The 23,017-nt window shown below is 41.7% G+C and overlaps 1 protein-coding gene across 2 annotated transcripts in view; it reads right to left on the minus strand.

Annotated features, from left to right (window-relative positions):
* Positions 1-23,017, minus strand: part of SCN5A (sodium voltage-gated channel alpha subunit 5) — a 166,901-nt gene that overhangs the window by 72,924 nt on the left and 70,960 nt on the right. For both annotated transcript variants that reach the window (XM_056485320.1, XM_056485319.1), the window contains exons 14-15: positions 18,454-18,627; positions 16,681-17,037 (exon numbers count right to left, since the gene is read on the minus strand). In XM_056485320.1, coding sequence (XP_056341295.1) covers positions 16,681-17,037; positions 18,454-18,627 — 531 coding nt within the window. The remainder of the gene's footprint in view (positions 1-16,680; positions 17,038-18,453; positions 18,628-23,017) is intronic.

Below are 23,017 nucleotides of genomic sequence, written 5' to 3' on the forward strand. Positions count from 1 at the left end.
CCTAACCCATGACACACCACATTTCCTGTAAAAGGTTACTAATAACACCCAGTCCTCCTGGCTGCTAACACAGTGCTTTAAGTTTAAGTAAAAGCAAACTAAAGATTACCTCAGTTTTCAAAAGCAATGGCAGATTTGTATGTCCATGTGGATCCCCTTAAAAAGAAACCTGCTTCCCAGTGACACTGAGCAGCCAGACTGTGAAAGCAGGTGGCTTTTTTGGTCTTTGAGGTTGGGAATCAAATGACAGATGCACTCAAAGATCCCCAAATTCTTTTAGTATAATTATGTTAAGCTTTTAGCCTAATGACAATCCAGCATGCTTTCATTGACCTTCTCACTTTTAATGCCTTTCCCAGAGCTCGTGACTCTGGTTGTGCCAGTATAAGGCAAAAATGATCAGATTAATCCAGCCTTATGTCAGGTGCCTCCCTGAGGTGCTTAAGCTGAGTTTTCCCAGGATGTCTGTAGGCAATGGAGACAGTCTGGCACCCCAGGGGATGTTGAGGAGCTGAGCAGTGCCCACTGAAGACTAAGCAAGCTTGGATTTTGTATCTCAGAGCTGGACTGAAGGTAGATGCAGGTCAAATAAGCCACACAGAATCACAGAGTCTCTCAACCATAGAATCATCAGCTCCAGCTCCCTGCAGGACTATCTGAAATTAGATCATATGACTGACAATGTTATCCATTGTCAGAGCCAGCAGGTGCCCATCTTGGTGACAGGCACGCCCCAGGACAGTGGTGATGAGCAGACAGCTCTCCCCAGGGCACAGGGGAGCTCAGGGTGCTGCAGCCACCCAGCAGCACACAGGAAACAAGGCAGGCACTCTGCAAAGTGCTGCACAACTCTGGGCAAGTGAAAGGCACAGAGGCCTGGAGCTGGGAGGCTGGTTCCAAGATCCCCATCCCTGGGGAGGAACAGGCTGCTGGAAACACCCATCCTTCCCAAAAAGTTCTGGGCAGGGACTGCTGGTGGAGGCTGGGAGATGTGTGCTGCTGTGGTAGGCTGCAGTCTGAATATCTCAGCTCCATCATCTCCTTTTGTGTCAACAGGGGGCAAAATCTGAAAATTTCAATCCAGATGACACCTTCTCATCAAATTCTGTTTGCAGATATATCTGCTGCTGAAGTTAGAACACATTTGGAACAAAAGCATGAGACTACTTCTTCCTTTCCCTTCCATCTTTTTATTTCCCATGATTTGGCAAAAGTGGAGCAATATAAATCTTTATGTATTTAACTTTCAGTCAGTCAGACAGTGTGCAGGTCTCCTGAGCTCCTGTGAATTGACCCAGCACTGCATCCACTGCCCTGGACCCTCACTGGTGTCACCCAAAAGGAGAGGGGGGGATTTAACATCTTTCTTCCCTGAGGAAGAAAAATCCCCTAGGAGCCAGCCAAGCAGGTTTTGCTGGAACAACAGGGTCCAGAGCAGAAAATACCCCCATCAGTGCAGTCTACCACAAAAAGCAAACCATTAATCCAAACTGCAACCCCGTGGCAGCTCACTGTCACTTCTGTCACTCAGCTGCATAGGAAAGGCCAGAGAGTTCATGTGAAATACCTGCCAGGATCATCAGCTACCCATTTAATACTTTTTTTATTGTGGGTAAAACAGTGCCCATACACCTGCAGTGCCTGGTAGATACAGATCAGCAAGAAGCTCTTCAGGCACTCTTTGACCTGTGAAAATATCTGATTTTCTTCCTTCCTGCTCATGGATGGCAGTGGACATCTGCACTGTTTTTTGGCTAGCACAGATGGGAAAGAAAGTTTGTTCTTTGGAGACCTTCTAGCAAGCCTAACAAAATAGGTACCAATTATTCTATTTTGCTTACTGTAGCAAAATCCACTAAACTGCAAAGAAAAACTGCTCAGAAAGGGCCTTTCATTGCACTAAGTGTTGGATGCAAGTTTGAGATCTGCAGTAATAGGCCAGTAATGTAGTCAGTCTCTCTGGAGGATTATTTCTTTCCTTGGAAGTGTATTTTCCAATCCTTTGTATGTTTTCATCCCAGGGCAAAGTCTACTAAGAGAGAGTATTCCTGGAAAAAGCAATTTACATGATCAGTTATTTTCTATATTCCCTTTCCTATTCTTTCAGCTATTTGTGCTAGGATAAGAAGCTTATATCCTCCCAGCCCAGTTTCTCTTTATCCTGCAGCCAATCTCATAATCCCATTCTTCTGATATCTTAGTTTCTTGCTGTCAAACTGATCATGATACCACAAGATTGGCAGGAGGTCCCTGTGGCCTGGGGCAAGCGAGGGAGAGCATAAGGTTGGAGCATCATTGATTCCCTTCTCTTTTCTTGCCCAAGACCAGCTAGGAAAGCACATGGAAAAGGGAATACAAATTTCCTGCCTTGAAGCCACACAACTTCCCAAGTGGAAAGTGCTTGAACCCACAAGCAGGACAGCAGCTGCAGATGGGAGGGTTGTGGGGCACTGTAGTACCAGTTCTTCCAACAGGAATTTTTTCTCATCAACTCTTTATTAATCTCTTAGGTGAAATAAGTGGTTTTTCTGTTTAAATGTAAGAAAATGAATTTTAATAAGAACTACACAGCAAATACAGTCTATTTCCTAAGTAAAAATCTCAGAACTACTTCATGATGGTAATGAGAGCGGATGTTCTCCTTAGGAAAGAAAAAAATGTAAGTAATATGGTAAGAATAATTATTTCATATGCAAAAAGTGGCTGTAATTTCAGCAGTTTTATGTGAACGACTTCTATTTACCCAAAAAAGGGGAAGAACAAGGCTTAATTTTACCTCTGGTCTATGAAGAATAAGTAGGGAGGCTGAGACAGCTTTAGCCATCTTCAGGCAGACTCTAGGAATGGGGTGAGTTCCCCCTACCCTGAATATTTTTGTGGTATTTACAATAAAGCTGGGGTTTTACTGACCATTGTCCTCTGCAGGTGTTGAACTTTATGTTTCCCTGCAGTTCTGGGGTCTCTGTGGCAGCTGTTTGTCTCTGAGCAGTGCAGGGCAGAGAAGTGATGCTGGATGGCAGCTGTGTTTGATGGGGTGGGGAATGATCACCCAGTTTCTCATTTCAGAGTGAAAGGGGTATCTGTAATTAATGGGGCAGATTCCTCAGCCCTGATCTCATCACTTTACAGAGGAGGGACCCACCTGCACCCTCTGGCTCTCCCCATCCCCAGGTCCTGCAGCACCCCACAAGCTGTTAGAGCGAGGTGCCTGTGTCCTTGTCACTTTAAACACAGTCCTGGAAACATAAATCTGAGGCAACCTGTGACACTTCTTACCACAACCTGGTGGTTGCCTCATGTTGCCAAGATTTTTCATTTGTTATCCACCTACGTGCATGTTACTGTGCAGACAAATTGTACCACTCCAAATCTGGTCAAGAACTACTGAACTTAGATTTCTTTTGTAGTTGATGACTTTCAGTGTTATTTTTTTTTTCTATGTCCCTTAGAAGTATTAGAAGATGAGTGTTTGGAAAGCAAGTGTTTTCTGATCTGAATTTCTAAGTCTCCAAATGTTATATGTGAGGAGGGAGAGATGGTGAGTGGAGTCAGATAAATTCTTTCCACTGCTGGAGCTACGACACAAAAACAAACATGTTCCTGCAGGTTTTTCATCAGATACCAAAACAACTTTAATTCACCAGAGTAGCAAGGGCTCCATCAGAGCTGCTGTGGACTTCTCAAACCACTGTCTAGACACATAAAACGTGCTGTGAGAAAAGTCCAGTTGAAAACTTTCCCAGCAAAACCATCTGTGTTTGTCATGTTAAAGGCTACCCCAAAAACATTAGGGAAACTATGGAAAGTTTATTGTTTGCAAACCAAGAGACAATTCCCCTTCTGCTAAGCCAACAAAAGTGTTTGGCTGTCCTGCTGAGGAGGATGTCAGGACAATCAGAGAGGACAGACTGCACAGTCTGGGGCTGACTGAACACACTGGAGAGTCTTTGCCATTGCTGCAAGGATTGATGATCAGTGAGAAACACCTGCATTACCCCTGGAATATTTTCACTGGCTGCATGCAAATAACAGCTGCTCAACAAATCATTATACAATGACTAGACACAGGGAAAAACCTTCTAATTTTGGATGCTTAAGCTTTGCAGTTTTCAGCAGAAGATCACACCAATCCTAACCTTAGCGGGGCTCATGTGGAGGACACTGCCCAGCCCAGAGTGGGATCCCTGGAGTCATCCTTTTACAATTCAGATCCTACACCTCCACAGAGAGGGGGACTCCCACCTGTGACCAAGCACTGTGCTAAATTTTGTCCCCAGTTATCTCAAGGCCATCATGTCCCCTGGGCAGTCAGGTCTGGAGATCAAGGGAAAGAGATAATTCTCATTCACACATGGCAGAAAACATCTGGGGAAAGGTAAGCCATACAGAACCAGAAGGATAAGAAAACCCCACATGGAAACAGAGTAAAATTGAAAGAAAACCAGTGATAACAGACACAGTAAGTAATGGCTCCCTGTGGCCAATATATTACACCAAAGAAAAATCAGCATGAGGGTAGGCCAGAGACTCAAAAATTAAATCAGAGTCAAGAAATAATTAATATTCTATTTCCCCCTTTTTTTTTTTTTTAATTTCAGGGAGAACATGGTTTCCTTTAAAAATCTTACTTTCTAATCCATTTCCCAGGTTTAATATTATAATTTGAGTTCCACCACAAAATCACATTTTCCTATTAAGTGAAATGCAAAAAGGATACCTCTACAGTGAATTTGGGAGGTGTATGGAAATTATGATTTTGTGCATTTTGCAAGTGCAGGTGCCTGGAAGGGCAGAACAAAGTGACAGAACTGCCTGCCAGCCAGGAGGCCTTCTTTCAGAAAAGCTCCAAAATAGATTTCTACCAGTAATTTTGCACAGTATGAAATCTCCTGCCCTCACAGCACATGGCTGGGCTTGTGGCTTTCACAGACCATGGCTCAGAAATGGGGCAAACCCCCACAATTCATTAAAGAAAGGGAGGATTTAGCAGCAGTGGTGCTGGTTACATCTCCAAAATGAAAGCAATGCCCTGCAAGGTGGGAGGTGCTGACACACACACCTCAGTGCTGTCCTAAAAAGTCACCCATTTCATCTGCCAGCACCTGCTCCTGGGTCCCAAAATGTCCTCAATGATCAGGGCACCCCCTTGGGTCTCTGGCTCAGCTGTGGCTAATTCTGCACATTTTTTAATGCTTCCTAAATTCCCAGGGAGATATCCAAGTGAAAGAAGGGAAGGAGGTGGGTGTCCTTATCCTGCAGGATAAAGCTGGCTCTGAGCTGTGATTTTCAGAGAATCCTACTAGAAACATAAGAAAAGCACTCCAAGGAGGATTGGCTACCAGCATCCTTCAACACAAATCTGTGCTCCACCATATGATCAAAGCAAACTCTTCTTTCCAGGCAAGATGACCTCATCTCTGATTTCCTTCTTATATCAGAAAACACAAAGGCATTTTGCTGATGTGCAAATTTGAAAATTGTTTTATTTATTTATTGTATCTTGAGAGTCTGGCAGAAATCCTAGCAACTGGGGTTACTAAAAACTTTAAGTGCAAGATGTGTAGGCAAAGGAGAAACTCGATGGTGTCTGTTGTCCTTAAGAACATTCCTATGGGTTTACCCTCACTGCCAGTCTGCTACAGAGAAAGCAGGAATGGAGAGCCAGGCAGCTTGGCCACTTTATGATCTAAAAATTGCATCTGAGTAGTGAACAAAGAGCAGCCAAGGCCTGTTCCCATCCCTGAGGGCAAGCAGCTGACTGCTCCCCCAGGCAGGATGGTTTTGTGGCTGCTCTCCCCAGCCGGGGCTGCTCCCTGAATGGATCCCAGCACCTGGGATGGGGTGGCCCACGAATGCTCTAGCCAGGACAGAGGAGAGACACTCATAATGTTTGTTTTCATGCCTCAGTTTCTAGAGGAAGCCACTGTCTTGGGTTGCAATACAGGATGTGGCCAGAAATGTGAATTCTGTCCCCATCTGTTAAACCAGCTGGGCAGTGACCCTGATCTCCTGGCACACATTATCTGCTAATGGGCCAGCTTTAAACCAGCTGGGGCAATCATCTTTATCTTTCCACAGCCCATCCTCCCTCCAGGAGATATCTCCTGTTAATGGCCATTGAGTCCCAGGGCATGACTGATAAAATTCCATCATCCCACTGGGAGATGCTCCAGCCAGGGGAGGAGCCAAGCATTTCCTACCCAGATAAAAACTGAGATTTTGGACACCAAGGGACCTTCTTTCCACTGGATCCCAGAGGAAAGCCAGACCTTTCCACATCATCCCTGGAGCTTCAGAGGAAACTGCACCTTCTCCAGGAGCACTGCTCCAGCTGAACCACATCTGCCCCTGCAGGAGGATGCAGCCACCATTGAATGGGACTGTGCCAACACCCTGACTGACTGACGGGTGTCAGCTTGGATTCTGACTCTGGCAGTGTTTGGGATTGTTCTTTGTAATACTGTATTTCTATTTTAATTTTCCTAGTAAAGAACTGTTATTCCTAATTCCCATCTCTTTGCCTGAGAGCCCCTTAATTTCAAAATTCTAATAATAATTTGGAGGGAGGGGGTTTACATTCTCCATTTGAAAGAGAAGCTTCTGCCTTTATTGGCAGAGACCTGTCCTTCAAACCAGGACAGCCACCTGCCTGTGTTTTCAAACAGAGATTCTTCAGCAGGCACTTTGCACTTGCTGAATCTCCCAGAAATGAGTTGGAACAACATCCAGATGTGGGAAACAGGAGAAATGCAGGAGGGGAGAAGGGACATGGAAGTCTTCCTGGAAGGAACACCTCTACAAGAGAGTTTGTAACACAAGGAGCAAGAGTGCTCTTTGATTCCAGGACAATGAAGGCCAGAACAGACCAAAATGATGGAAAATACATTTTAGGTGGAAAATAATTAAAAGAATGGCATTTTTGGTTCATATTCAATTAGAACTAATTTAAACAAGATTCCAGCTAAGGATGACCCAAACAAAATCGGAAAAAAATTAACACATGAATTTGCAGTCAGGGAAATAGAAAAAGAGGGAATTAAATAGCAGCAAAGATATAAAAATTACAAGAGAGATGAAAAATCAATAGTTTGATTCTCCTTTCCTTTGTATTGTTTGCAGTAATATAAAATTGATGGGGTAGATCTGTATCTGTTGGAGATTCTCCTCAGTAAGTGTGGGTCAGTGGGTTTATTGAATTTAGAGAAGTTTAACACAGTAAGACACAGACCAGTGGAATTTCAGAAAGATGAAGAAATGTGGAATGGTAGCAGGAGACCAAAGGTAGGACCCCTTTGGCTGCAGGAATTTATTACTGTTCAGTAAGACTCCAACAGGCAGGAAATTGGTATCTGATCCTGTGTAATACATTTATTTTCCAAATGCATTATTCAGCATTTTTTCCTTGAGAAGCCACAGACCATGTTGCCATGTATGTGCTGGGTGGAGAAATCCAGATACGAATGTGCACTGTGCATGGAGAAGGTAAATTCCAGTGTCTCCAAAATATCATACACCTGCTAAGAAGGCTAAGTCTGCCATGACTCACTGATTGTTTCACATATTCTTTTTAACAAGATTTTTCTGGAGGCAACTGCTAGAATAAACAGCTCACTGCTTAGTTTTGTTGATGAAAAATAATATTTGTAACAGTTTTGTTTTTTTAAAACAAAAGTATAAGATGTTTAGAAGTAGTGAATAATGTATTAATTTTGTACCACCTGTTCTCTTTTAGCATTAAAACTTTGCCTTTCCCTCAGCACATGTTAGGGATATTTCTGTTGTCATTACCCTTTCAATGACATCCAGACAACTCACACTGTGACATTAATAAAAAGAGACATATTTAGTTGTACCTACCTTTGCACACTTTTGCCCAATTAAATTTGACTCAGTGCCTTCTAGATTTTTAATAAGTACCCAGCTATTAGCAAGAACTTAACCACTGACAAACCCCTACTTACAAATTAATCAAGGCCACACGTAGTACAAAAAATGGGCAGGTTTACCCTACTGATGCCTACTACATCAATAGGGCTGCAGTTTTCCAAATGATAACTTAGCTCCCCATTGACCCCCTGAAATACAACTAAATCTCAGCAAAGAATCCACTAGAATCTTCACAAATAAAATATGTATGAGAGCATAAAACATACACATGGTGTATCTTATTAAAAATATTTCCTCTTGCCAGTAGTTCATATAATGGAGTCAATGCTTAAACAATATTTTTCGAGAAATATCTTTGATTTGGAAACACAATTAGAACAAAAGGCATGAGGATGGTTTCTAAGGGGTTGAGTTGATTGAATTAATGTATCACCATTCTTCCTCCTCAAGACACCTCACACCCATAAAGGTTAATGGAAGATAGTTTTGTATTCCCTAATACACATGCCTATGGAAGAGCACTAGCATTGTTAACAGGTTTTATTCTCTCTGATATATCCCAGTGACTCACTTATAGATCAAGAAGCAATATTTATAATTCTACCAACGAGAATCTGCACCAAATGCCAAAATCTGTCACAGTCCACTAATGAATCTGATTTGAATTTTTGCTTTGGGAATTCCTTATGTCACAAATAAATTAAAAAAAAAAAAAAAAAGCCTTAGTCCACTTTTTGTTTTTATCCTCCTTTGAGCTGCATCAGAAGCAAAAGGTCAGTCTTCTGTATGCCACCCTCTATTGGGATTTGAGCTAGCTGTATTTTCAAATATCTGCCTTTCTGTGGATGAATATTGCAGAGGGAAAATTGGCAGATTTTAATATATATTCAACACAAACACCTTGAAAACACACTTGTCCCCTAAAACAAGATGCAAGCCCAGATTTAGTCACTGAGTGCCAAGAAGAAGAAACTCCTCAGAAGAAACAACTGAGCCTGTAGCAGGGTACAGACTCTCATAAATCTGAAGTAACAGAAAGAAGCAGATTACTTTCTAGAAGCAGGTTCTGAAAGTAGTCACTCCTCCCATCTATTTTCAGGTGCATTTCCCTCACATATCTTGGGTGAAGCAGCCCCAAACCTCCCAAATTTGAATAGATGCCACTCAGTCTATCACAGAATGACATTTTTGAAACCTAGCAATCTTTGATGGCTCATCATAAATACAGTGAGGTTAATTTCCCCAGATTTTTAGCACCAGCATCTGGTGTTACACATGGGGGCGGGATATATCTACCCAATAAAAATAAAATATAGTTATTTATGTGGGTACTGATAAATCATACAGCTTTTAAGACCTGGAGTGTCAGGCAAAAACTTTGTATTTAAGTAACCCACAAGAGGATGGAGGCTTTCTCTCTGTACTAGAAGCCATCAGAGGCAACTGGACTGATTGATGGTTGGTGTCAGGATTTATTTTTTTTAAGCATCAGACAATGCCATCTGTTTCTGGTGGACATTTCTTTGACCCTGAGGACGTTTGATACTTCAGCAGACACAGCCAGATGTTTGACAAAAAGCATTGACTACCTGAGTGCTCTGCTTCCCAGGCACTTCTCAAGAAAGGATGGATAATGGGGAACACAAATAGCTAAAATTGCTCTGGGACACACAGAGTTTAGGTAGCAGGCATGGAAATTAAGAAGGGAGAAGCTGGGAGATGTGCTGGGGCTGAGCTGCCTCTCTCTGAGGTTTGGATCTCAGGTATCACACCAAATGTTCCCGCTGCCAAATGAGGAGAAGCAAGGAGGATGGTGACATGCTGACAGTTGTTCTGACACCACTTTCCCTGTGTCCCCAGCTGAGTTTATCCATGGATTCTCAGCTGAGATGTTCGTGGGTTCTGGGCTGTTCTCCTGCAGAGCCACAAGTGCCTCGGGAAGGGGAACTCGCCTCCCTTACCGAAGTGTCCAAGCTGATGAGACAGACTCAAATGACACCTCTCACTAATGATCCCTTGGGCTCCCTTGGCTTCTGCAGGACCCTCAAGCTCAGTTCTTGTTGCCAGTATTTCCCAGCTCTCATTATGTCCCCTGCAGCTCTCTGACCAATCCTCCTGCCTGGTTCCCCACGTGCCTTCGCTCGCCGCTTGGCAGATTTTGTCTCTCCTGACAATGACTGCTCCTGACACGCCTATTCTTGCCTGCTTATCTGCTGGCCCTCTCAGCTGATGTCACCAAAACACAAATGCATATTTCCAGAATGTTGGGAGCTGCTGAAAGAGCAGATAAGGTGAAGAGCAGCATCCAGGATATGAGCTTTGGGGCACAGAGAGAGGGAGGGAAGGGAGTGTTCATCTAAGACTTGGGACAGCCTGAACTCTCTTCAAATCTTCTATGGCTTCCCTGCTCCTTGCAAAAAACTGTTTTTCCATGAGTTTCACATCTTTTCCTCTCTTCCTTCCATTGTGCAAGAAGTGGAACAGATGGGCCCCAAGGAAAGTATGATAAGTACAACACATAAAGCTTGAGGACACTGCAGACCTCTACTGTGATTCAAAAATTAAAAACCAAAACCCTAAATGTTGTAATTTTGGCTGTCATACCTTCTTCCCAAACCTGCTTTAATTTCCAGCAAGCAGATCTAACCTAGTTAGATTTGCAATTAGAAGGCACAAAAAATTTTAAAATTCCACTTCATTTATATTAATTATTAGATGCAATACAAATACTACATTTTCCTCCAAGGAGATTAACCTTTATTCACACAGTGGATGTCCTCACGAGTAAGCCATGTTTGTCATTAAATGAAAAAATAATTACTTGATTCAGGGCAGCAAGTCTTGCTGGAACCCTTGAGTTAAGAATTTCTCTAGGGATAGACTGTAAAAACTGCAAAAATGGGGACTTGGTATTCTAGATATGTACATAATTTGAAAAGAAAATAAGGAGATAGCTGAAAAAGTGCTATCATATGTCATCAGAGTTCCATTTTCATTCATTTATTGACAATGGTAATCTGAATTAAAGAGGCCTTGTACTTTTTGGGGTAAAACAACTCTTTATCATCCTTTAAAAAGTTTTACACTGACATTCCATGTTTTAATGCTTCCTGTCTTTTAAGAGCATTGGGGTTTTGATGTATCCTCCCTCAGTGACAGCCCTATCATGTCAGGCAGAAATACAAATCTCCATCTGAAGACCACCTTTGACCATCCTAATATGCTTTGGTTGTCTGAGCTCTTGAAATGTAAAATTGTAATCCACTTTCACCCAGACCTGAAAGATGCTATTTTGCTATTACTTCTGGTTTTACCACAAGGGATGATGATTGTTCTCTGTACCCATTTCATTTAAACAAAGAGAAAATCTGACATTACCATAAGCCTCTTTCAAGCCCAGTTGTGATCTGCTGAGAAATTTGCAGTGATGGAGAAGCATCAGCATTGAGTGAGACAGGACTTTATGGATACTCCTACACTAATAAATTAAATGTGCTCAGGGATATTTTCTGGCACTGGGGGCAAATGCAAAAGATCATCTCAATCCATATTATTAAACTTCTTCATCCTCTGCACTGATCACACTATTCCAGCTGGGATAGACCTGTGCAGGTCCCCCACAGCCAGCCACTTGATGGATTCCCACAGGGTGGGCTACCAGTTCTCCTTCATAGGTGGCCACATTGACTCACTCTGATGTTCCTCAATTAGAGATCATGGTGCTCAATTAGTGACACTCAGTAATTAACTCTAGAAAATGGTTTATACAGAAGCAAAGCCCCCATGTTGAGGACCATGCAATCCAAATATCAGCCCTGTCTCACACATTTGCACACTACACATTACAGCTGCCTCTTTTGTGGGTTTTGATCTGTTTTCTTGACTCTAAACATTGAACTAAAGGCAACTTTAGCAAACAAAGCAAAAAACCCAGAAGTATTAGATAGACACATGGGATCCAATGACACCTTATATTGTTTAGGGTTTGCTGTTTAGGAAAGTGATTCAGGGCAGGGACTTGCTGTGAATTTCTTCTCATAGATTAAGCTTCACAGAAAGCTGTAGTCATTTCTCTTCCCTACCCAAACAATATTCCCAGTCCCAAATCTCTCTCTTGCACATGTGTCAGGCCAGGATCCATGCTAAATGACCCTTCATCTCTCTTGCCTTTCTCCTCCTTCTAGTCCATTATTCCCATCTAGGTTGCATTGGTGGTGCTCAGGACAATGTTCTCATGGTCAGGAGGGAGACTTGTAAAAGAACAGGATGGAGTGGAAGCACTAAGAAGTTCTGCATTGTTCCCATTCATACAAATTATCTCCTGCTTTGGGTTGGAAGGGTCCTTAAAAATCACATATTTTCAATCCCTCTGCCATGAGCATGGAGCCTTCCACTAGACCAGGCTGCTCAAAACCCTGTAACTTAATTTTTCTTTCTTGCCTGGCTGCAGAACTGTGTCTGTCAGAACAGCTCTGGTGACACATTTTATCAACAGACTTTGTGTGTTCAAGAGGGAGATGGTGGTGAATGACTCATAATGAAGTTCTCTTGGTGTCTGACCAGTTTGAGAATCTACTGATTTTAACCTGGTGGAGGTTTCATGGGACTTTCCCAGAACACCAAGGATCTGTCCTACATGGATTTGTAGAAAAGGTATGTAGGCAGGCACAAACCTCTCCAGCCAAAGAATGTAATATTTCCATATTTCTATCTGTTTCATGGGCCAAATTATAACAGAAAAAAACATCCATAAAGGCTTCCTGAGACGGAAGCAGAATAGAAAGACAAGTTTCAGGCATATTTGACTTTTTCAGAGAAAAGTTTCCACTGAGTCTAACCAAAGTGGTCACTTCAAATCTCATCTGAGCAACTCTTCAAACCCTGCTGAGCAACTCTGCTGCCAGGCACTGAATTACCATAGGAAAACCCAGGACCAGAAGGTCCTCTTGGGTCAACATATCAAGCCACATGGGGATTTCTACAGCTGAGTTTGCCTCCTAGGGTGGCAGGGACAGAAATAAGTAGTTTTAGGGGCTATTTAGTCTGATATTTTTAGATTTTTTGGGTGGTAAGATATTTTAAGATTTCACAGACTCCATTAACCATATCTGACTATAAAGGCATCTCCATGTGATTATTTCAGATGTAGATGCTCAGTGACTGATACATATACTCTCAAACATTTTCTGTAGGTAAGCTACTGGACCATAACATAAATATTTAAACAGGGCTGAGTGCATGACCTTACACTTTGTATTTCATAATTCCATGCATCATGCATTAATTCAATAATGGTTATGCAATCCTGCCTACAGGATAGTGTAATACCCTAGAAATTAGTGGTGCTTCCACCTTTGTGTTCTCAGAAAATGTCATCAATATTTTCCTAAATAAGTGGACAGCAAGGGAAAAAAAACCAACAAACTAGGACTGATCCTAAAAGAGGAATTTCATTCTTATATTTTGCATTTAAGGAAAATTCTGAAGGTGCCACTTTCCTGGTTACAGACCCTACATGTTTACATGCTTGTGACTCCAGCAATGCAGGATCCACCACGGAAATGCAGCAGTGATTTACCAGCTTGTGGTGATTGGGGAACAGGGGTGGATGTGCTGGGATGTTCTGGGATGTGTGAATGGGACAGAGGTGAGACAGCAGCAGCCCAGATCTCAGCCCCAAGGGGCAGTTAATGCACTGCAGCTCTGTGGTTTAACACTGAGAGATGGTTTTTGGATCATACAGCCCAGCTGGAGCAGCAGCAGAGACAGTGAGTGCATTTCTGCAGCACTTCAGGCTGTCCTTCCCTTGGTGGCACTTCAGGTGACTCTGGTAAGACCCAAAATTCATCCTGGTGGCCACCAGAGGGTAAAAGTGTGGCTTGGCCAGCGAGCATCAAGCACACCCAGTGAGGTTGGGAGGTTGCTCTGCCCGTGATGAAGTGTCACTTTTATCCATCCATGCACATTGTTAGCACCCAGCACACATATCTGTCCCCTGAGAAGTGGCTGGTGTCACACTGGCTCTCACCAGCAGAGCAGGGGGCACCAGGACCTGCCTCGTGACCCTAATTCTCCTGCATCATCTTAACAATTCCTGTCTTGCTGATTTTCCCTGCTCACCTCAGTAACACAGGTTAAAAACACGTTAAGCCCTTTTGGTAAACCTAACAAAAAGCATAATTATTCACGTAGCTATTTCAGAAGCTCTCTTCTACAAATGAGGAAGAAATTCTTATGATCTGTCTGGTTTGGCTTTACCTTCTAAGCAGCCTCAAAGCCTCTGAAATGCCACCTGGCAATAGCAGCACAGCTTTATTGTGCAAAGGGCAGTTACAGAGCACATTGTTTCCCAACTATATTGAAAAGTTTAGTTCCTTGAAGATGATTCACTCATCAGCTGACCAGCCTTAAATAGAGTTTTTGTGTGGCATTGCACACAAATTGTCCAAGACATTTTCAGGATGTATGAATACAACCCAAAGACCAAGGATATGCTAAAATTCCTTCCAATGGCTGGACTGCTCTAAAACACAATGTTGCCCATGGCACTTACTAAGTTTTCTTCCACCATTCCTTTGAATTTATGTTGGGCTGGATAAGACCTGCAAACTGAATCACTGAACACACCACAGAATTGCAGTGGTTGTAACAATTTCAGCACCAGTTTGCAGATTTTACAGGAGTTCAAGAGCAAGTTTGCTCCATAATCCTCATCCTTGCAGTTGGGAAAGTGACCATAGATATCACCATATGGCAGGTGTGACAGATAAAAGTATTTAATTTAGATGCATGTACAGATATGCTACACCAGATAATATGGAAGCATTTAGAGCCCAAATGAGATACAACCTCAGGATAATATTCTTTATCAGAACTGACTCTTGAAACTCAGAGGAGAAAAAAGGATCTCAGCAAGTTAAAAAAGAGACTCTGATGGCACAGATGGCAATGGAGATACAGGTAAAAATTTTCACACGAGTGTTTTTATTTGAAAGGGCTTATGGTGCTTTTTAGCTACCAGAACTTCTAATGATGTTATGCAAGTGAGTTGGTGAGTTCAATCCACTCTTACTGAAGAAAGCAAAAATTTTGCTGATGCCAGAGGTGTAGGATGACCTCCTCTCTACCTGCTAATCAACATCATGACATCTCCATGTTGGCACTGGATGAGACTCATGATTCAGAATCTGTTACTCTTTTCACCACCTTCATCACCTATAAATAATTTCCATGACCCAAACACAAGAATCTTTATCAGTCTTTGCCACATCCTCACAGAACTATTGGCTGAAAAGAGTAAAGTCAGCAATTTTTTCTTTCAGCTGACCAATAACTTCAGATTATCCATGCTGACAGAGTTTTTCAATATCAGATTTTACATCTGGGACAGCATTTTTTTTGAGCATTGAAGGTTAAATATATGTAGATAATGTTAATGCAGTCTCTGCTGAGCCAGATTTCATATTTAACAGAACTTATGCACACTGATGAGTGTTAATATCTAAGGGTATCAGATGTTGCTAATTCACATCTTTAATAATCCATGAATATTTCAAATGTTAACATTTCCCCCAGAATTTAACACATATTATTTCCAGTTTTCATCATCACACACAGAACACATTGCTTAATGGCAGGGGAAGATTAACTTTCCAGATCTCAGGCTAAACTCTCCTAAAAGATATAATAAATAATGTTTTTTTCCAAATAAAGAAAATAATATTTTGCCCCAGCTCTTCTAATCAAATGTAATTCCAAGGAAAATTTATAGAAATGGTAAGTCACAGATAAAAACATAATTAATTTCCCACTTTCTGAGTAATCACAGTTTAATTTTTTGATTTTTAGTTAAAAAAAACTTAAAAATATACCTTGCCCTTGCAATCAACATTTTCAGTGTGAAAATAACTGTTAAAATTTAAGTTAATGTAAACAAAGCAACACACTTTGCTTTTCTACAAGCTCTTTCAAGAACTTTTCTACCCCATCTGTTGACAACCAAAACACTGGGTACTTAAAAGCACAACAACCACTAAAAGCAATCAGTAGTAAAACCCAACTTTTTTATTTTTTTTTTTTTACAGCAGCATCTACTATTAAACAACTCACTACATAAACAGTAAGGCCATTAGAGCCACAATGTCAAAGATGCTCTGTAAGCTGAACAGGCAAAACATTTCCACCATGACTGAAAGCCAGCAAAGCGCTCCTTAAGATGTCAACAGGGAAATATAATTCAGTCTTAATAGGTTCAGAGCTTATGTAAGCCATGCTTATGGGATGGTCTAATAAAAAAATAGCAAGGGAGCCAGTGACATTACTGTAAACAAAACCTGCAGCTTCCTAAGGCAGGCTAGAGATGTTCAAAACTCTGCTCAAAGGCACTGTGCTGTGGTAAGGTTTGTGTGTTTTGGGCCAGGAGTGAAGGGAAATATAAATATGTCTCCAAACAGGGATGGTTGAGGTGGTACTCACACCTGTACAGAAAACAGATCAGGAATGCCTTCAGCCCCATGAATGGCCCAAGAAATAAAATCATTGTGATCAATGTGCCTTTCTTCTAGTAAAACATCTGCTCTTCTGAGAAAACCCAGCAAGCTCTCATTCCCAACTAGCCAACTAGTAATGTAACTCTGTATTTGGGATAGAGCAAATTTCTCTTGCTGACAACTCGGCTCATTGAATTAAAATCGTGGTGCAATGTGAGATTTACCGTTTCTGGATTAAAAATGGTTCGTTTGCACGTGCCCACCAGGAAAGGAAGAAAAAGACAAAACCATCTTGAGAACTCACCACCAGGTTTCCTATCACCATGACCAGCAGGAAGACGAGAAGGCACAGGGGCTGCCCAGCCACTTCCATGCAGTCCCACATGGTCTCGATCCACTCTCCGCACAAAATCCGGAAGATGATGAGGAAGGAGTGGAAGAAATCGTTCATGTGCCACCGTGGCAGGTTGCCAGTCGTGCTTATCTTCTTCACATTGTCCAAGTAGCTCTTCCCAAAAAGCTGCATTCCCACCACGGCAAAAATGAAGACGATGATGGCCAGCACGAGGGTGAGGTTGCCAAGGGCCCCCACGGAGTTCCCAATGATTTTAATGAGCGTGTTTAAGGTCGGCCAGGACTTTGCCAGCTTGAAGACTCGCAGCTGTGAGCAGAACATAAACAACAGTGTCAGCTCACAGAAGCATCAGCCACTTCAGCCGATGAATTATTAAAGTGAGTAAAACGTGAAAGATGTTAAATGCCTCAGTGTGTGTGGTACAAGGTGATTTTAGCCATACTTCCTGTTAACCTCATTACTTCTATTAATAAAACATCAGTTTGGCTTCTCAGATGAGAATTAAGTTTTCCTGAGCTATGCTGATCTATCTGGTTTGATAGACATGGTTTTAATGGTGCATTCCCCTGCTGGTGGGGAAAGGATAGAAGAATGAAATCTATTTCTTGGTATTTTCTTTTCTGTTGGTTTTTCTCTTCCAAATAAACAGCCTGGCAGGCACCTGGAGGGAGGGATTTCAGGTTTGGTCCCACAGTGAGAGAAGGAATTCCTCTGTGCTTCAGAGCAAGCCCCAGTCAGATGTTATTAGCTGTTAGTTCCCAGGGTGAAAATCAGCTCTGTGCCGAGGATCACGCAGTCTGTGCACAGCCCACGCCCCACTTAAGACCTATTTTAAGGATGTAAATGGTCCCTAGCCCTTGTGCTGTATTTTCAGCTACAGGTTTAAATTAAGCCCTATTGAAGCAGGATTGCTCCAAGAACTGAAGGAGAGACACTTAGGACAGTGATGGAAAATTTACACTTTTGAGCAATTCAGAGAATTTTGGGGAAAATTTTTTTTTTCTTCTGGTAAATGTAACCACAAGGGCTCATTTTGCTGATCTTTAAAATTTTGAAGCCATATCATGGCCAGAATAATTAGCACGGACATCCTGGTACATGAAGTGCAACACAAATGTCAAGCTGGCAAGGGAAGTACTTTTCTGTTCCAGCATGTTGCCAATCTCTCATTAATAGAACACCACTGTCCCCTGCTTAACAAAGGAGCTGACAGCTAAGGAGTTCCCATGAAAGACAGATGATACGTTATGCTGATCAGTCCTAGAAAAAAAAATAAAAATCTCTCTCTGAATATTTCAAAGACATTTTCTTTTGACAATATCTAAAAGAACAGTGGCATGTTTATAACATAATTTAGGAATAACAGCTCCTGAAACAACAAGTTATCAGCTCTTGCATTTCTTGGGCTATCAATTTTCTACTGTCTGTGCTAACAGGTGTGCAGGTATAAAGTGGCAGATCTTTATTACATGTTGGAATTCAAATATTTTAAGTGTGCTACAAGTACCTGGCACAGCTAGAAGGAATCAAATTATGTTCTCATTTACCCTGATGTAAATCTGGAACAATTCCATTTATCCCACAGTAATTAGTGTCACATACTGTTCACCAGTTTGCAGCAATTATAGGCAGATGCATTTTTAAGAAAATATGTTGCATTCATATCAGAGTTTATATGTAATAAAAAAAAAAAAAAGGTTAAGATCAGAATAAGACCATTACCAGTCGAAAGGAGCGTAAAACAGACAGGTTTCCCATGCTGGACAAACCCAGTTCCATCAGGCTTAGAATAACAATTATGCTGTCAAAAATATTCCAGCCCTGTTGGAAATAGTAGTAGGGGTCAAGGGCAATTACTTTGAAGATCATTTCTGCTGTAAAAATCCCAGTGAAGACCTGCAGAAAGAAAATATGAAGTCAAACTAACCTTTCAAGCACAACTCCTTGCTTGTGGAGTTTCCACTCACACAGATGAACCCAGCAGAAAGCCAGACACATGCTACAAACAAATACTTGGGGTTTTTTTTGGTTTTTTTTTTTTGTTTTTTTTTTTTGTGGCTGACTCTTTACCATTATTACAATTCTGTCTAGTCTTTTCACAATAATATCTGATACTGCTGTAAACTTATAAAGATATCTGACTTCAGGAACTGGATTGGAAATACATTTCCATCTCCTTCCATCATCTGAATAATCACAGAGGTAAAAAAAGGAAAAAAAAGTGCAAAGGTGCCTTTTATAAAGGTTAAATCTATCAATTTCAGTGGAGAAAGGTAAGTGAATGGAGAGTGAGTGTTAAGGGCTATTTGTGTTGCAGTCTATCTGGTGTATCATCCCTTTTTATTTTCTTCTTATTATCAATGAAGGGCAATGCACGCCTCCAGATATTCTGAGGTTATTGCTGGCAGCAAAGACGATTAGAAACTCTAATTTGAGTCTTGCTTTGTTGGTTTTTTTTTATTTTTATTTTTACAAATAGTCACAGCAATTTTCTTCTCATTGCATCTTGGGAACACATTGGTTATTTATGACCCAGTTCAAATGTCATATGGTGGAGCTTCTAATTGGAACATTTTTCTTTAAAACAACATATAAATATTACCTATGAGGCAGAGGGAGCAGGGAAGGGAAGGCTGCTGACAGCAAATTCACTTTTAATAGATTCTTGTAAAGTATCCCAGGGAATCAGATTTTGTCTTTTTGTATTCCCTGCTTAAGTAACCTTTTAAATGCATAGTGCAATGCTGCAATCAACTGCAAATGACAAAATGTGGGCACCAAGTTTGTAATGTACTACTTTATTTTCATTTCACATCCTAGTACAAACTGCCCAGAGCTTTGTGTTTCTGGAAAATTCTGGAATTTCTGAAATAGAAATAGATACATTTGCAGGAATGGGTAATATCTGTACAATTAAAATACATGGTTTTCTGTGAAACAATCAACATTAATGCAATTTGTTGGTCAAAATAGAGGGGGAAATCTAGAGGTCATGTATCACTAATATACAGTCAAGGAGAAATGTTTTCCTTCCAAGAAGTTGAATATTTGCAACATGAGCCCAGCAAAACTGATCAACTCTGAGCAACAGAGATGAGACTCCTACTAAGATGTAAAAGGGAAAGAGCAAAATCATACAATTATGATATAAAAGAATAAAAATAAATTATCATAGCCTGAATTTGAGGAGTGCTTGGCTTTGCTCTGTAATGCTTCAGGAATTAATTACTCCAAGTGGCCATTTTACACAATTCCTTATGGAAAGTACCTTCTGTTTCCCCTCAGGAAAATGATCTCTTGGATTGCAGCAATACCTTGGGACAGAGCAACTTTCCATCACCACCTCACACCAAGAACATAACAAACAACCTGTCTCATATTTCTAATTAGCAAAGAACTTCTGAGTCACAGGGGTTAGAGATACCAAAGATTCCCATCATAATGCTCGAATTTTTCCTGGGACAGAGAACATGACAAAACTGGATGTCTGTGAAATTGTATCCAGGGGACTGCCTTAAAAAACCATGAGACCACGCTGCACACATTATGCAACCCTCTTGCTGAGAAAATGACTCAGGAGGATCACTTTCTTTGCCTGAATCATTTTAATCAATAGCCTTCTGAGAAGGAAATGTCACAGCAAGACAGCAGAATGTCTGAGCCCTCCTGGAGGCATCAGGAGTGGTGTGTGTGTGTCTGTGTGTACCAGCCACAAACTCCACACAGCACCTGCTCCCCTGCACCTGCACGAGGGGCTGGGTGGTTCATGTAATAAAGGATGGAAAGAAAACAAGCAGCTTAACATCCCACTGGTGCTAAATATGTGGAGCACTTTGTCTTAAAAAAAAACCCCTTTTACCTGTTTTCAGCTATTTAGGCATTGATGTTTGCATAATGATACCTCAGCTTCTAAAGGAAAACAGAAATTGAGGGAGTCTTGCTCTCCCCACTCTTTTTTTAAGTGGTGGCACTGCGTGGGCAGATGAACTCTGTGCATGGGCTGCCTCCTGCTCACATTTGAAAAATGTTCATTCCTGTAAGGGGTGAGCTGAAGGGGCTGAAAGTAGCAGATGCTGAATGAAGTAGATGGACAATCACAGCTGGAGAGCCCCAGTGACTGGCAGATCCAGAGAAAGAAAATCTATATTCCATTTTCATTCTTTCATTTCTCTCAGAAACATTTGCTCCGAGTTAAAAAAAAAAAAAAAAAAAAAAAAAAAAAGAAAAAAGCCAAAGACCTGCTCTCTTTAATATTTCCCCTGTTTAATGCTAGCATAATCACTCAAAGAGGGTTGGATGTAGCAGGAACACAGCCAGCGTGGGGGCAGAGGGGGGCTGCAGTCTGAGCTCAGGGGATGCAGTCACCTGGCAGCCTGCCCTGGAGCTGGGACTCCCTTCCTTTCACAGGGAATTGCAAAAAATGTCAATTTTTATTGCAAATGACTTTGCAAAATCTTCCACAAAATGGAGTTACCTTTCTCTGACCTGCTCTGCTCACAATTAATGCAGTTATGTGGGGGTTTAGTAAAGCTGGTGAGGGTGAGCTGGGTTTGTCTGAGCTCTCACAGAGCCAGGCTGGGATCTCAGGAGAAGGGGAGCCCCAAGCCATCAGCCTGCTACATCAGCTTGCTTACTTTACACTTCAGCACAAAGAAGAGAAATAGCTCTAGGCACTGGTAAGAGACTCACAGTGAGATTTTTTTCCTTCTTCTTTTTTTTTTTTGGCAAAATGTTTGCAAAATTTGCTTTTTAAAATTTCTCTCTCTACAACAAAAAAAAAAAAAAAAAAAAAAAAAAAAAAAAATTAAAAATAAATAAAAGGTCTGTCTGCAAAATTTCTCTGTCTGCAAAATCCCTGTCTCTACTGATTGTCTAATTTCCTGATGGCACCTGGCACAGCCCTGCTCAGCCCTGGCAGGTCTGCAGGAGCTGTGCTGGCAGGAGGGGTGCCAAGGGCTAAAGTTTCACTGCCTGTGGTCTGCAAAGTGGAAGCTGATCTGCCAAAAGCAGAGTGAGGAGCAGACACCTTGACTGCCCCAAGTGCCAGAGGGGGAAGTGGCAGCTTTGCCACCTGCTTTGATGGATGCAAAGGAATTTTTTCAAGTCATCTTAGAAGGCCACAAATTATTGAGCAACAAGAGGGAATGCTGGCTGCAAAGTGGAGCTGGATCCAGTCCTGTAAGGTGATTTCCAAGCTGTCCTTATCTACTGCTTTCTGCAGTTCTGCAGAGAACAAGAGCATGGGTTTGGAGCAAGAGAGACCCAAACAGATTTCTGCTTAGCACAACAACAGAGGGAGATCTGCCAAGACACATCAGCTGAAAAGGTGGAGACAGGTCTCACAGCCTGGGGGAATAACCTCAACCTGCCCACAGAAGCCCAGAGCTAGAAATAACAAGGACCAGAGTAAAGAAAAGAATCTCTATGTGTTATATCCCATATTCTAGGACTGATATAAAATGTCGGGATATTGGTACTACCCACCCAAACCTGCCAGCATGGCAGGTGTCACATCTGCAGTGTCTCTGTGTGCTCCCACTGTGCTCCATGGCTACTACAGTCACAGCCCTGCAGGCCACTGTCCACCTCATCCAAAAATAAATGTCTCTACAACACCACATTAATGGGCCTTGAGACTGTCCATTACTTTCTATTGACTTCAAAAACAAAGACAACTGGCACAGACAAACTCCAGTTCTGTAAATAACTAAAGTTAGGTGACATGAATCCAGTTTTGAGATACTTCAGCCTTTGTTTTTACAGAAATAAAGGGCTTTTTAAATCTCTGCTGTGAGCTCCTCAAATGCAAACTTATCAGCAACCACCTTCCAGATTCTCCAGATCACTAATATTCCCACAGGATATCCCTGCTGCTACCACTACATCTTAGAGGCAAGCCCACCATGCCATTTCTGTGCCTTTTCTAATTCAGACTCTTCTACAATTAAAAGGATTCTAAACATTAAGTTTTAAAGCAGCAACACAAGGCAACTTTTAAACATAACTCAGAGAAAGATGATTAAAGAAAATTATTCCATTTTGTGGTAACTGCAGAATTTTAGCAGCCCCCTGGGTCATAAATTGCATCACAATGCCCTTGGAAAAATTTTTGCTGTCCCTGCAGCTTGGCTGTGGAGTGTCCCTCTGCTTTTCTTGGGGCAAGTGTGGTCTCTGCTTGCTTGCACATTAAGGTTCCCCTCAATGCATTGGCTGTGTTTGCTCCATGTCCCCTCTGCCCTGGGCTTTTCATAGGACCCAGCACATGGAAGATGCACTGCAGGCACCT

This window comes from Oenanthe melanoleuca, chromosome 2, assembly GCF_029582105.1.
Source record: "Oenanthe melanoleuca isolate GR-GAL-2019-014 chromosome 2, OMel1.0, whole genome shotgun sequence".
NCBI lineage: Eukaryota > Metazoa > Chordata > Aves > Passeriformes > Muscicapidae > Oenanthe > Oenanthe melanoleuca.